The sequence below is a fragment of the Morus notabilis genome, unplaced genomic scaffold (assembly GCF_000414095.1).
Source record: "Morus notabilis unplaced genomic scaffold, ASM41409v2 Scaffold611, whole genome shotgun sequence".
In the NCBI taxonomy this organism is placed as follows: Eukaryota; Viridiplantae; Streptophyta; class Magnoliopsida; order Rosales; family Moraceae; genus Morus; species Morus notabilis.
The window spans coordinates 133,451-148,889 of NW_010359585.1; the positions used below are offsets into that span (position 1 = coordinate 133,451).

General features: G+C 30.8%; 1 protein-coding gene across 1 annotated transcript; it reads right to left on the bottom strand.

Moving 5' to 3' along the window:
* Nucleotides 1–2,753: 2,753 nt before the first annotated feature.
* Nucleotides 2,754–8,607, bottom strand: LOC21392659 (probable pectinesterase 8). Its single transcript, XM_010094829.1, has 5 exons — nucleotides 8,186–8,607; nucleotides 7,908–8,079; nucleotides 7,222–7,428; nucleotides 3,106–3,365; nucleotides 2,754–2,910 (listed from the first exon to the last, which is right to left on the bottom strand). The coding sequence occupies exons 1-5, from the start codon at nucleotides 8,605–8,607 to the stop codon at nucleotides 2,754–2,756; spliced, it is 1,218 nt and encodes a 405-aa protein (XP_010093131.1).
* Nucleotides 8,608–15,439: the final 6,832 nt, after the last annotated feature.

Below are 15,439 nucleotides of genomic sequence, written 5' to 3' on the forward strand. Positions count from 1 at the left end.
AAAATAAATAATTTTTAATATAAATTTTATGATTAAAAAATAAATTACTACACATAATTTATTTTTTCAAATTCTATTAAAAAAACTTTTTTTTTAAAGAATTTTTAAAAACATTTATAAAAATAAATTATCCATAGATGTTTATTTTTCCACCCTTAAATATATACATAAAAACCGTCGGTTATTGATGAGGATGGTTTTTTTTTTTTTTCCCCATAAGTAAGCAGGATGTTGACAGATGATGTAATAGGCTCGAATTCTGAGCCACTGTTTTCCTTTCCACATTGGGAGACTTCTGGATGATCAGAGAAAATAAATAGAAAGCCAAAAAGAGTCTTTTTCCCATTCTTCAAACAAATAGAAAACCAATCATCTTTGGAGGGACAATTTTGACATTCAGAAGTCTGGTAAATTGTGTAAAGTTAGAGCATTTATTGGAAAATTTTACAATCATCTTGCAATTTTTCTCATGAATATATACTCATGTGATTATTTTGGATGTGGAGTCTTTTTTTTTTTTTTCTCAAGTCTCAGTTTCCCTTAAAAACTGCATGAGTAAACAAAATTTGATAAATGAAACTTTAAGAAATGCATGTGATTTTATTCTTTGAAAGCGTGAGAAAGATAAAAGAGATACAAGGTAGATCACAATATCATACTTGCCAAACTTGATTGGATTTAAAGTAATATATATATCAAAAGTTTATTAAATTAATTTAAAAATGAAAAACAACAAAAACTATATTCCATAAAAATAAAATAAATAAAAAGAATAAGTATTGGAATAATTAGTGGAATATTCTTGAAAATCCGGTACATGGACGAGGGATGTGTATTCGGACAACAACAAATCAGATTCCTGCACGCAAGATATCATATACATAACGCGTATATCAAGATTTATTCTTCCTAATTACCTTGTAGGTCCTTAATTTTCCAGGCTTAACTATTATTCTTCGAATCCTTTCTACTTTTTTCTTTTTTTTTTTTTTTTTTTTTTTTTTTTTTTTTTGGGGGGGGAAGGGAGCTTTCTTCTTTATTGTTATTACGTGATCTTCTACATATAGAGAATACGAGAATTGAATTTGATGGAGCTCCAAGCAACAACTATCATATCCATAATTTAAGGTTACTAATGTATTTACTCTAAAAACCATACAATTATGATTAACATAAACAATAAACCATGCGTTTCATCTGAAATGAGAAATTAATAAATGGAATAAATAACAAACTTTATTGCTAGTAAATGTATAACAACTTAAAATTTAATGCGTTAGGGCCTGATGGTGCCTACGATACAACAGTTTCCCTTCACAATTTATGGAGGCCCTTGCATCTCTTGTTATCCTTAGGCATTTCCAAGCTTCTATAGATATAGGCATCGTTCATTTCACCGATTCGAGTTTTGTTACAATAAAAAGCTCTCAGAAATAATCACATTTAACTTTTTTGCTACAGTAAAAAACTCTCGTATAAAGTCACATTTCAACTCGAATTAAAAACTTGAATCAGTAAATTAAACGGGCCTATAGCTTTCTAACAGTATACTAAACTTTTAGGATAGCAATCTTCTACTCCATGAGGCAAGTCGATTCACTTAAATTTTTTTTTTTTAAGTTTCTCGATCATCTGTTAAATTTTGTGTGTTCTAAATAATATCTAATAAATTATATTATAACACGTGAACCGATTGATGCACAATTAAAACATGAAAACAAAATATTTCAAATTGTTTAAAATGTAATTGATTAGACACCATTTAAGATACCAAAATGGACAAATAATTTGAGTCCCTCGTGAGGAAATTTATCGAGTATAGAGTTGCCTTGTGTGCTCTATCAGTGTGGACAACCCTGCCTCTTGAGTGGATGAAGGTGAAATTTTAATATATAAATGATGATATCTGGGGATGTACTCCTTTTATAATAGAATAAAATAATTAAATATGAGTAATGGTAAATAGAAGGCCATGTACTCTCTCTTATTTTTAGTCTTAGAAGTACTATGGGCCGAACCTATTTTGGTGTCTATAGTTTCAGGTCTATCAAATTGTCTAACTTAGTCATTTGGTCTCTCTAGTTGTTAAAATCTCAACGGAAGAGATACATGACTTTCTTCGTAACATCCGTATCCTAATATATAAAGTACCAATTTAGTTTTTAAAATAAATGACCGTTTAGTTCGCTAATTTAAATTTTTAATTCGAGTTGAGAAGTGACTTTATGTGAGAGCTTATGTGACTAATTCTGATAACTTCTTACTATAACAAAACTTGAATTCTAAACTCGAATCGGTAAAATGAACGAGACTATATAAAATACTAATTTAACTCTCACTAAACCATACATGGTCCTTATGTATCTTTTTTGTTGAAATTTTGACAGTTGAATAACAAAAGGACTAATATGAAATTATAACATTGAATCCGGAACTGTTTTATGACGTTTTAAAATTCGGAAACAAAATTGACCTATAATACAAACTAAAAATGAGATTAACCCTTTTCTTGCCTGCGCACGTATAGCGTCGTTTGAGAAGGACCATGATAAGTATATTGTCATTAATTTAATTATATTAACCTTCACCTCATATAGTGATCTTTTGATTAAGAGAATTAATTAATTAGGAATGTTAATCAGGAATAGCGCCGAAGGCAACTTTTTCACTATAACTTGTAAATAATATGTATAAGAGAATATATTCCAGTGATCACATTAAAATGAGAGAGAGAGAATGTAGGGAAAAGAGATTTAAGTAGCGTGGGGTAGTAACCATTGGTTGGCATCAATGAAAGACGCATTAATGAAAACAGAAGCTTCTGTGTCATTCAGTCTTTGTATATAAGGAGCCCTCATGCTCATATTAGCCCCCGGGCCTGAGCAGTCATATTCACCATAGAAAATAGTCCTGCAATTTAAAATTTTCTAAGTTTGACCATTAGCTTAATTAAAACCAAAAAAAAAAAAAAAATCAAACATCAAAAGCGGGTGACAAATATCATTATAATTTACATCAACGGGTTGTGCTGGAATTAGAACTAATTAATCAAAATTATCCATTATTAATTGATTAGAATTGGTCATAATTATATGAATTACGTACTGGTCTCGTGTTGGATCATTGAAATCATTCCAACCCTCAGGGGCAATGATATCGGACATTGTTGTGTGGGCAAAGACGACACGTGAAAATGGCCTCCAAGCTCGACCAAGCCAAACTCTACCAGTGCCTCCAATGGTGCAGTTGACGAATGCAAAGCCTGTGTTTTCGTCTTTTGAGGTTCTGCCGTGCGCGGTCACACATCCGTCTATAAACTTTGACCCCTCTGCCACCGGGTTTGCCATGGAAATCAGCACGCAGTCCTGCACGTATAAATATATTAAGTATATATATTACATATTGAGTAAAGTACTTGTACTGATCAAATTAATGATCATAAGTTTGATGAGGAAATTCAATGTCGAATTGAAATTATACCAAGGACAATTTATATTACTATTACACGTGATTTGTCCCCATTTATTTATTGATTGGTATGTTGGGCGGTCACATGGGTCCCATTTTGGACATTCCACGAACGTTTTATTCAAGTTTGCAACCGAAACCGGATTTTTATTGATGTTGTGTTACCTACAATCATTATCATCAGTATATAAAGAGCACAAATATTTCAAGTCCAACATCATTTAAAAAAAATCTCTGTAAATTAATCTGCATAATACAAAAAAAGAACTCAAATACTAGAAAAACTCAAACATAAAGCCGAATCCAAACCAAAAATTTAAATAGAAAGGAAAAAAATCCAACAAATCTCAAATCTAAAAAAAATATATATATAATACACAATCAAATCAACAACAATATCAATGAAAATCCTAATAGTGCTCGGATTAATTCCGATCTTCTGCTGCACGCAAAGAAAACCATCCATTTTAACGCCTATGCAGGACGAAAATACCATAAATGCTCATAATTTATTAATTCCTGTTTGGCAACTCTGTTTTTGAGTGAAAAACTAAAAAAATAATAATAATTCGAGTTACAACTTTATTTAAGTTCATGTTCTTTTAAGTTTGAACTCGAGTTAACCGAGTTTGGGACTAAAACTTGAGTTCAAGTTTCCCCTTCAACTCGAGTTCAGAAACTCAAACTCAAGTTAATGAACAATATTTTTTCTATTCTTAAAAATGCTATAACTTTTTCGTTTTAATTCTGATTGAGATGATTTTTTTTTATGCGTTGACAACGAAAAGACGAATAAAACTATACCCATATACCCTATTAAAATTTTTTATCAGCATTGAGTTTTTATTAAAATACTATCTAAATACAAATTCAAATTTTGACTTACTCAAACACAAACTCAAAAAAATTATTATCTCAAATCATAACTCAAATGTACACAACTAAACACAAACTCAAATTACAACTTCAACTCAAGTTATCACTCAAACTCAACTCAAAATCTATACTCAAATTCATGTAATTATTTGTGAGAACTTTTTACTGTAGCAAAACTCGAATTAAAAACTCGAATCAGCGAACTAAATGAGCCCGTACACATAACTCAAAAATGTTAAGAGAACATGCCCTTAGAAAAGTTCCGGAAACAATTTGTCACAAATTAAAAGTTCAAAGACCTCGGCTACTGTAACACCGCTACAGTGCCTTTCAACCAAAATGCACGTTTGGATCCCCTACTTACGTTTTTTTTTTTTTTTTCCTTTTCCTGTTAAAATATTTCTTTTTTTTTTTTTTTTGGCTTTTCAACTTTTTTTCTTCCTTTCTTCCCGAATTTTTTTATTAGTTTTTTCTCTCTCATTTACCCAATTAAAATATTATATTTTCATAAGATGTGATCCTACTTCAAATATTTCTTTCCAATGTGTTCTACACTATTGGAATGCCAGAAGTTATTCTCATAAATTTTTTTAATTATCCCATTAAAATAAATTTCTACAAACATACCCCTCTAAAATTAATATTTTTCGTTCTTATCTTTTTTTTAAAACTTTTTTGTCCTCTCATTTACCCCAATTAAAATAATTTTTGTCAAATACGGTCGTACTTAGATGTTTCTTTTTACTGGTGCTATAAACAATTGTTACACAAAAGAATATTTTCACAGTTTTTTTCCTAAATCATCCCACTAAAAGAAATTTTTATAAATACGCCCCTACTTAATTTTTTTTCTATTTCATGGACTTCTCAACCACTATTTTTTTATAAATATTATTTTTCTAATTTGCTCTGTTGCATTATTTTTTTTCTAATGTATCCCTACACAATGATTATTTTTGGTCCTATAAAATATTACTATATCAAAAGTGATTTTTTAAAATACTTTTTTCTTGTTGCTCATTAAAGTAAATTTTTTTTTGAATATATCCCCACTTAAACAATTTTTTTTTCTCTAATGAATAGAAGTGTCAGTGCTTTCGAATAAAACAATTCATTTTAGCCGAAATTAAATTGGTTTGTTTCTTCAATCCATCTTTCATCTTTTATTTCTTTTTAGGTCCCTTCTTGCTTTCATGCTTTTTCTTTTAGTCCTTCCTCTCTTTTGTCTTTTCATTTTTGATCCACCCCTTTTACATCTTTTTTTTTTTTTTTTGGGTTTTACCCTAACATCTTATCTATTTTTAAATATGCTTCTTTAAACTATTTATTAAGATCTATCTCATTGTGTATTGATGGTATCCCTATCTAAATATATATATTTTTTTCATATGCTCCTCTAAACTATTATTACATCAGAAGTGACCTTGTCATTTTTTTTTTTTTACAATTTCTCCACTAAAATAATTTTTCTTAAATATATCACTAATCCAACATCTTTTTCATGCATCCGTAGTAAATTTTTCTCAAATGTGTCTTTGTTGAAAGATCTCTCAAGAGTGTTTTCTAAATATTTTATAGTTTAATTTAATCTCGTTACTTTGTTCTTTAAATCTCCCCTAATGCCATAATTAAATTCAACAAACACATTCACACATGCACGCACGTGCTTTTCAACTAATTTATTATATAAATAAATCAATGAACGTGCATATTATCATGTACAGAGATTCTTAGGAATATTCTGGAATATCATCAAGTACCAGTAGAAATGTATTGGCCTTCTAATTATATAAGGTACGTACTTAGTTTAAAGCATACAATTAGATTAATACTTGCTAATCAACGAAAGAAATATTGTTGGGACTAAGAAAAAATATTATTTTAAATAGGCTATTTATTCATCGATAAATGAATAATTTATTAATTTATCGGTAAAGAATAATTTATTAATTTACGAAATGTTTTATGTTTTAATTACTTTTATACATGTACCTTTTCTTTTTACTAAGATTCATGCATGAGTTATAAATAATAAAAATAATAGTATGTGGTCCAAAATTAATGTGTGTACATAGAGAATTGTAAAAGTTATCATGTACATTATGAAAAAAAATTAATTATTGTTATGTACAAGCATATCAACCCAAAATTAATGTATATTATACCTGCATTTAACATGAAGGTTAATAAGTATTTGGGCATACAATAAATGTATTTTTCAAATTCAATACCGTAAAAGATGAAATGTTTCAAGTACATAGTAGAACATCAACTCTATAAATAGTCATTAGATTTTTTTTTATATACTACAAATCGTTAAAATTTTCATATTTTTTCTTCATGGCTTCTTATTTGAAAGGAGTAAAAACACTACATTGACCGATGAGATAAAGAGAGCATTGTGTGAGTATAAAAATGAGCATCCCTCTTCAAGTCAAAAAGATTTGCAACAATGGCTCCAACAAACTCTTTGATATTATGATTTATATACGTTTAAATACATATTTTGTAAAAGAGTTGAATTGAGAAAATAAAAGCTGTCAAGAAAAACTCTTTAATATTATGAATTATATATATATATATATATATTTTCAATTATTAATTTATATTTTTCGATGGGTCTTAAAGTATTTAAAAAAATTATTATTTTATGCATTTAGCGAGATTATTAATTTAGTACACTTACCTGAGTTAGGACTGAAAGTTTTTATTATTTAAACGAGGTTATTAGTTTATCGAACAATTATTTATCGAGGTTTTACTGTATATATAGATTAAACAAATTATATAGGGCGATAATTAGAGAGCAATCAATAATTTGAAAAAGGGAATCCCAAAAAAATATATGAAACAAATAAAACAAAAATTAATAATTACCTCATACAAGGACCTTGCGTTTCCAAAGATGAAATCAATAGAGCCTTGGATGTAGCAATCTTTGAAGTAATGCCGCCCCTTATCATCATGAAGAGTGTCTTGTGCTCCAAAGAATCCACAACCCCAGAACGCAGCTTGGTCTCCTGACACCCTCATTGCTACTCCTTGTGCTCCAACATCTCCAGGCTTCGGAATAGGAGCTACATTCTAATATATATACATATATATATATATATATATAGCACCAATCAATTACATAACTATTAATTTATTGAGTGTATGCATGTATTAGTGTGTAAATAATATATGTTCTTAATTAGATTATAGCATAAGAAAACAAAGGTATTTTTTAAAAAATAAAAAGAGTGATGTCAACCCTCCCGAGGTCTAATAACAAAACCAAAAAAACCTATTTAATTTTACTCAAATAATGGACCTGGTTTTCACTCATGCCACCGTACATACACTCAAAACCGTACAACACGTTGGTCGAGTAAGGGCCTTAAAATGAGGTTGTGTAGTATTAAATTCTAAACACATCATGAAAAAAAAAAAAAAAAAAAAAAAAAAAAAAAATTTTTACCCCTGATCCAACCCATTCGGGGATGATCCAACCCATTCGTGGTAATAAGGGTAATGTTTATGTGTAGAGAATTTTAGTTTCTAAATTCTAAGCTATATCTCACCATGAAGCTTATGTTCTGGGCGATAAAATTGTCAGAGAAAACTTGAACGGAGCCACTAAAGAACGTTCCACGCGATGAGTTCGCTGTGTCGTTCCAGACAATTGCCGTCGAAGTATAGCCTTGTCCTTGAAACGTTATGTTCGGTTTGGTTCTCGGAATCGTCACTTTCTCACTATTATAAATATTAAAACACAACAAGATAATGTGAAGTAGGTAAATTCCAATCTAAAGTGAAACAGATCATACATGCAAGTTAATTATATTTAAGTAGTACTTACTAGTAAAGGCCAGAATTAATCCATATTATGGTTCTTTTCTGGCTAGGAGGAGTGGTAGGAACTGCATCTATAGCGCCTTGAACTGTGGTGAAATTGCAACATCCGTTTCGATCCACGCAAAGAATAGAGGTTGTGTTAGCATCTACAGAAGGAAATTGAGGTTGAAAATCGTCGCAGATCGACGAGTCTTTGCCCTTGTCTGGACGTTTTTTGCGTTGGTGATCATGATTATGGTGCCTGCTAATTGTGTATGAGATAAGAGGTGAAATAATTGGTGATGATAATAAGCTGGTTAGAGAAAGATTAACAAAGTCTTTGAAGGATGATGGTAATATTGGGCTACTTATGAGATGGGACATGGACGCCAAAAGTACCGCAAAGATTGCAACAAGCAAAGTTAGACATTTGATTTTGGGACTCATTATTTAATTTATTTAAAAAAAAAATTTTGATTATAATAAGTGGAAAAAGGATCACAAGATGTAGAGGGCAAGAGAAAATACTTGGACTGAGACATTATGTTGTGACCATAAATTTATAAGCACATGCACTTGAAGTGAAAGGGTCTGGTAACATGTCTTGCAAATTACCCTGTCCCTTTGTAGAATTCCTTTTAAGAATTTCTGACGTACCAAACTTAAAATCGGTGGTGTGTGTGTGTATATGCTTTAATTTTATTTTTCTTTTTCATTAGTAATGCTTAAATAGATTCAGTTCAAACAAATTAATCTAGCCAATTCTGAAAGAAATTCCTAGCTTAAATCTTACAAAAGTGCCTTTTCCAATTTGTTTAATTGCATGCTTGAAAACCCCCCAGCCACTAGTTAATGATTAGAGCAAAAATATACTCTTATCTTTATTTATTCAGCGTTTAATCCAAAGGCTAAATAATTGATTTGTTTAACTTATCCGTATGAATAGACATTATATATTTCCACATCAAATTATCAGGAAATTTGAGTGATCAGAGAGGCAGTTCCTTCTCCATCCTTAAAACCATAATAAGTATTGAGCATTTGTGGACCAACAAATTAAACAAGCCTTAATCTACACAACTAAATCTATTTCAAAGGGTTGAAAGTGATATCCTAACATTTTCAGTTAATTATAACTTATTTAGTTGGAGAATTCAAACCATGATTTGAATTATAGTTCATAGTTCGCTACAGTATTTTTTCTCACAAAAAATACACGTAAACCGAAAATAATTCTAATCACATGATTCTAATCCATAAATTAAACGTCTTCTTATAGTTTCTTTTTCTATTTGTCATTTTCATTTGGGGTCTTTCTAGCTAACGGTACATTACTTATTTTCTGTTTGTGGTTTCATTCTAAGCAAGGCAAAACATTTACAAACTACAAAGTCACCTTGCGTTTTAAGTAAGAGACATGTTTCAAGTCTCCGCTGCTCACACTATAAAAGGATATATTTTGTATTTCTATACAAAGAAAAAGTTTCAGTTTAATTAATAATGACTAGCAGTTCTACTTCTCCGTATACAACATATATATATATATATAGACACATACACACACACATATAATATATATATTTCATTAAAAAAACACATATATGTGTAAGCCGCTGTTATCTTTCATAAATGTTAGGGGTGGCAATTCATGTTAACAGGTTGTGTTCGTGTCGTGTTGAACTCCTCAGTTGACACGAATAGGTCTGACATGAACACAACCCGTTTATTAATCGTGTCAAAATTCTAAACCCAAACACGACTTGTTTATTAGCGGGGTGACACGACACGATTAACCCGTTTATTAAACAGGTCGTAAACGTGTCGGGTCAACACGTTTACGAAACAGGTCATAAACGGGTCGTGTCAACCCGTTAATTACCTGTCAACACGTTTATGACCTGATTATTATCAACACGTTTGAACCTATATCATAACCTATTTCAGAACCTATTTTTGAATATGTTTCTCAACCTGTTTAACATGATGTAGAGACATGACATAATCTAAGTTCAAAAGTAAAACAAACACATTAGAGTCTCTAACAAATTAAAAAACAAACACATAAAAGTCTCACAATTTAGAAAACAAACATACATGATTAATAATTAAATATTTAAATAATTTGCTGCAGTGGGGGGACTCTAAGTGCATCATTACGTTTAGGAGAAGTTGATCCCTGTGAGAAAGGCTCATCTTCTTTCAATGAAAAGTTGAAGATATCTTGTGTAAGATCCTCCACCTCTTCATTGAAATCTTATTAAATGTCCTTGAGTAATTTCCTTGACTACTGCCGGAGAAATATGAGGAGATTGTACGACCTACCTAATCATTTTGACATATTTGATCTTAAATGTTTAGGTCTAATGATGTTAATTTGTAGAATACTCCATATATAGAAATACATGCAAATTAATATTTTACTAGAGATCGGAGTTTTTTAAACCTACCCCGTTTGGCATATCAGATAAATAAAGCATGAGATCTGGGTAACTAATTTCATTCCCATGTTTAGTAAAAAAAGAAGGAATGACGTCTAATATATACCAAATTACTTCTATTCTCATCTTTGTGAGATCACATATTCCTTACAAGAGGGTAAAAAAGTAATCCCACTATAAATTCCAATCTTTTAAATTTTTAACAAATTCTTATATCTAAAATAATTATTTTTTTTGTTTGAGAATTCATTATTTCAAATCTGATTTATTATTATTTTCAATTTGTATTAAAAGATAATATATAATTTTGTTTTAGTGGATCTCAATATCGGTGTTTTTTTTTTATGGATTGTCATTTCAAGTATTGTTCCCATTGTCAAATAATAAATATTCTTTTTTAGGCAGTCTACGAGCTGTTGCTCAATCAATTAGTTATGAAATGTCATTAACTTTATGTGTGTTATCAATATTTCTACGTGTGATTTGTTAAGACATAAATTGTTCTCTATTTCTTCTTTTCTAAGAAAAGGGCGGAATGAATTGAATAAATATCTTCCTATTTTATTCATTATTTAGATGGATGAACTAAATCATATAGCTATATGAGTGAAAGAAAACAACTTATAGAATATATAAATAAGCAGTAAAAAAATTGAATCTCATTTTCTATGTATATAGAGTTGAGCGGAAATAAATATAAGTATAAGAAAACGTTTGCCCACAATGAGGTGATTAATCATCTTGATTTGAAGCGGGTCAAAGGATTAACCATATTGAGTTTTCACTATTATTTATATATATTCTCATACATTACCTTAACGGATGATTGAACAAAAACGAGTGGATGGTTAGAAATACCAAGATACACAAAAAATTAGTAATGGAGATTAAAATAATATTTCTGCATAATATACAAATAATATTAATATTTACTATTCAAATTTTTTTAGTAAATATTATATAATTCAATTCAACACTTCACCTAACAGGATAAAGTATATATCATCTTGCCTTGAAAAAAGTATACAAAATCTCAATCCGACATAAATTGCTCTTTTCAAATAATATCAGATATTTGAACTATTACTGATTCTTCTTATAAAAAATAAATAAATTTATAAATATATACTTGAATAATTTTTTTTTTAATATTTTAGAGTGGGGAGATTTGGATTCTATAGCTCAAGATAAAGTCAAGTCAGAATCTATCACTAAGTTACGCTTGCAATAAAAAGAAGAAGAAAAACAATATACAAATTTAACACGACCTTAAGAAACATTTGTTCTTCCTTTTTTCTAGTCAACTTTAACAAACAAGGATCCAAAGTGATTTTTGTTAGAATTACTTGGAAAAATGGAGCCAGCTTGTTAATTCAATTCGTTATGTGTTTCATATCACATGGTAATAGGAGATTCAAATAAGAGCATTATGTTTAATATTTCTCCTTTTAAAGTCCTAACCACGTCCATAGTATCTATTTAATATGAGAATTCTCAAGGTTTGAGCTGTGATTTAAGTTCAGACCAGTGTCTATTTACAAAAAGTAAAAAGTAGTTTGGACTCAGTCTAACAAAATCAATGTTTGATTTAAAAAGAAAGATTTAATGTTTAAACATTTACAAGGCCAAAACTCTTTTGAAAGCAGACTATTGAAGAATGGGATAAGAAATCCTACTTCTCAAGCACCAATCTGTGGCTAGCGTTGCACTATTCTAGCTTTTGTTTCCTCAAAGCCTTCAATTCAACTCCTTAGCTAGCATTGATACAAAAAACACTTTTGGATCCAATTTTCATTCCTAAAGCAATTCAATCTCAAGTACACACTTCAATTTCCTATTAGTGTGTCATAATTCAATTACCGGTTTCATAAGTTATTTCATGTTTCAAATCATCATTCTAAGGGTTTTTAATCTCAAAACATGAATTAAAGATGTTTATCCATCTACTTTAGACCCCTAAATGAAGCTGATTTGCGTTCTCTTCACAAATCTAGGTCAAAAAGGGTTTTTTAACAAAATAGGGTCAAACCCCGTGTACACTGGTCGACCGGTGATAGAGAAGTTATTCTCCACTGGTCGGCTGGTGGAGAAGGAACTGGTTAACCAGTGGAAGCAACACAGGATCGCCGACATGGCCGATCCGAAGAAAATCCAAACAAAACCTGCAAATCTGAGCTCAAATCCGTAATATTTCAAGGGAAAACAACCAAATCCAAGTTCTAGTTACTAAATTAAGTCCAAAGAACCAATTTTCCCCAATTTCTACAGGGATTTAACTCAAAATCCATGAAAATATATTTTGAACCAAAAATAAGTTTTCTAACAGAACAATTCAAGATTCAAGAGAAGTTTTCCAGAAATTTTACCTCAAATCCTTCTCTTGACGTTCAAAACTCCTTGAAATTCTTCTTTGGTTCGAAATCTGATTGATTTGGTGAAGATTTGAATGGGGGAGAGAGATGAACGAACAAGAGAGAAAGTGAGAGTGAAAATGACAATGAAAGAGAGAGAGAGAGAGAGAGAGTGCACGGGAAAAAGAAAGAAAATGAAGAAAAAGAAAAAGAAAAAGAAAAAGAAAAGGGGATAAACATCAAAGATATTTAAGATGACAGTCTAGAAAATGTGTCTACACACACTTCTGGAGTGAAAATATAATTACTAAAAATATTTAAATTCCTTAGAAATGTTTAAATTTACACGTCAGAAACATTTATTAAACATAATTATTTAATTAAATCAGATTAGGCACACTAATAACTCTTAATTATCTTAATTAATCTCGTTTAATTCTTTGAGGTGTTACAAAAGTGTTCCATAATATCCTCTTCGTTAGCCGCTCTTACTGCGGATGATCCAGAACTAGCAGACTGCTTCTGGATCTGTGATTCTCTTTCTCCCTCTATCCAATGCTACAAATATTATAAGAAAAATAATTAAATACATAATGCGATTTAAATAAAAAAATATAATTAAACATTACGAGTATACTTACAAAAGTCTGCTCAACTTGGAGATTAACCCAAGTATCCCCACGACAATGCATGTCTCCCCAGTTATCGATGACGGACATCGGCTCTTGAGTCCCTATGGTAGACTGTATAGTAGTTTAAATGTATATGAATACAGTATAATCAATTACCAAATTAACATTTATATTGAATAAATTATTAACAAATACTTACTTTCTTCTCGCGTGTTGGGAGTACGACAGCCGACCATGAAAACTCGACCACTTTTGGTTGTTATGATTAAGTTTATTAATTCCTAACTTTTTCTATTTATAATTACATTCAGCGTTAGTAAAATTAACCTTTATTATATATAATAAAACATATAATAAAACAACATATAAAAGAGATCCAATTACCTCAAACTTGTCGCACATGAATCTATCACAGCAACACCCCAGTGATCTGGATTTTTGAGGTTTTTGGGAGGGTGGGCCCTAACTGCACTCTCATTTTCTGAACCATCAAGATCTTTGAAATAGTCATGGAGGTCACTTTTCCAATCCTTATAACATTTTACAGCCTCTATGTCGACCACAGACCTAATTATACCATCGTCGCAGTCATAATCGAGGTTGAACCATTCCTGTAATACAATATAGACATGTTAAATGATTTTATTATATTGAAATTTAGATTAAATTAAAAAACAATGAAGTTGAATAATTTATATCAACAAGCGCTGCTGAATCTCTCTATTATGCTGGATGTCCACGTCCTTCCAGGCATTTTGAAAAGGCTCACAGACATCCCTAACATGGATTCCAGTGGCACTATCGAACCAGGTGTCGTAGTTTCTAATTGCCTTCCAAGTACATCCACATTCATCAAATATGGGATGATCTTTCCTTCCTTTGCCACTCCGGCTGCGATTTCGTGACCCTTAGCCTTCCCTCGACCTCCACGACGTCGTTAAGGTGCGGCATTGCGTGCTGTAGAATGAAATATATTTAGTGATCATATAATACTGATGTAATTAATTTAACAAATTTATAATTATGTTCTAACATACCAGACTCACAGTGTGATGACAACCTATAAGGATCGGGTGAAGGCTGCGCTCCCTCTGAAGAGCCAGCACATGTAGCGACTGGGCCAAACATGATTGTCTATTAAGAAGTCATCATAAACGTTATTATTTCATTTACATAATTATTGTGTTATATGAATAATTATAATTATTAAAACAATAATTGCAGTAGATAATTTATATTCATCGTCGCTGCTAATGTCTTAATTGTCGCCCCCTCATTTATGTCACTATCATCCTCAGAATCATCGGTGTCTTCTTCAACGTAGTCTTTTTCGTCATCCTCTACCAGTATATCGGAGTCATTATCCTCCACAAGAGACTTGTCTTTTAAAATTGCATCATCAGACATGACAACATCAGATAATATATCACGTCGATTCCAAATCAAAGTGTCAATCTCGGAGAGTTCTACGACTAAGTCAACATTCATAGACTCAGTATCTTGAACTACTGTAATTTCGTCTGCTTCCGTATATGGAATATCCCAGATATGTCGATGCCCAAAGTGTTCAACAACTTTCCAGTTTGGACCGTTGAATAAATCATCCACATAAAAAAACTTGTTTCGCTTGAGATGCCAGTATAAATGGTTCATTCTCATACCAGGAGTCTTTGACGAAGATGCTCATTCTTTCCTTAGCAGTGTGACGGGAAGCATATAGACGCTTCAGCCGATCCTTCAAAGGGAAATATCATAGTACTTTCCACGGAACTTTTTTTCCCTTTTTGCTCTTCCAACGACTTGTACTACATACTGGACAAGACTACAAAGCAGCATTCCACTTCCAAAATAAAGCACA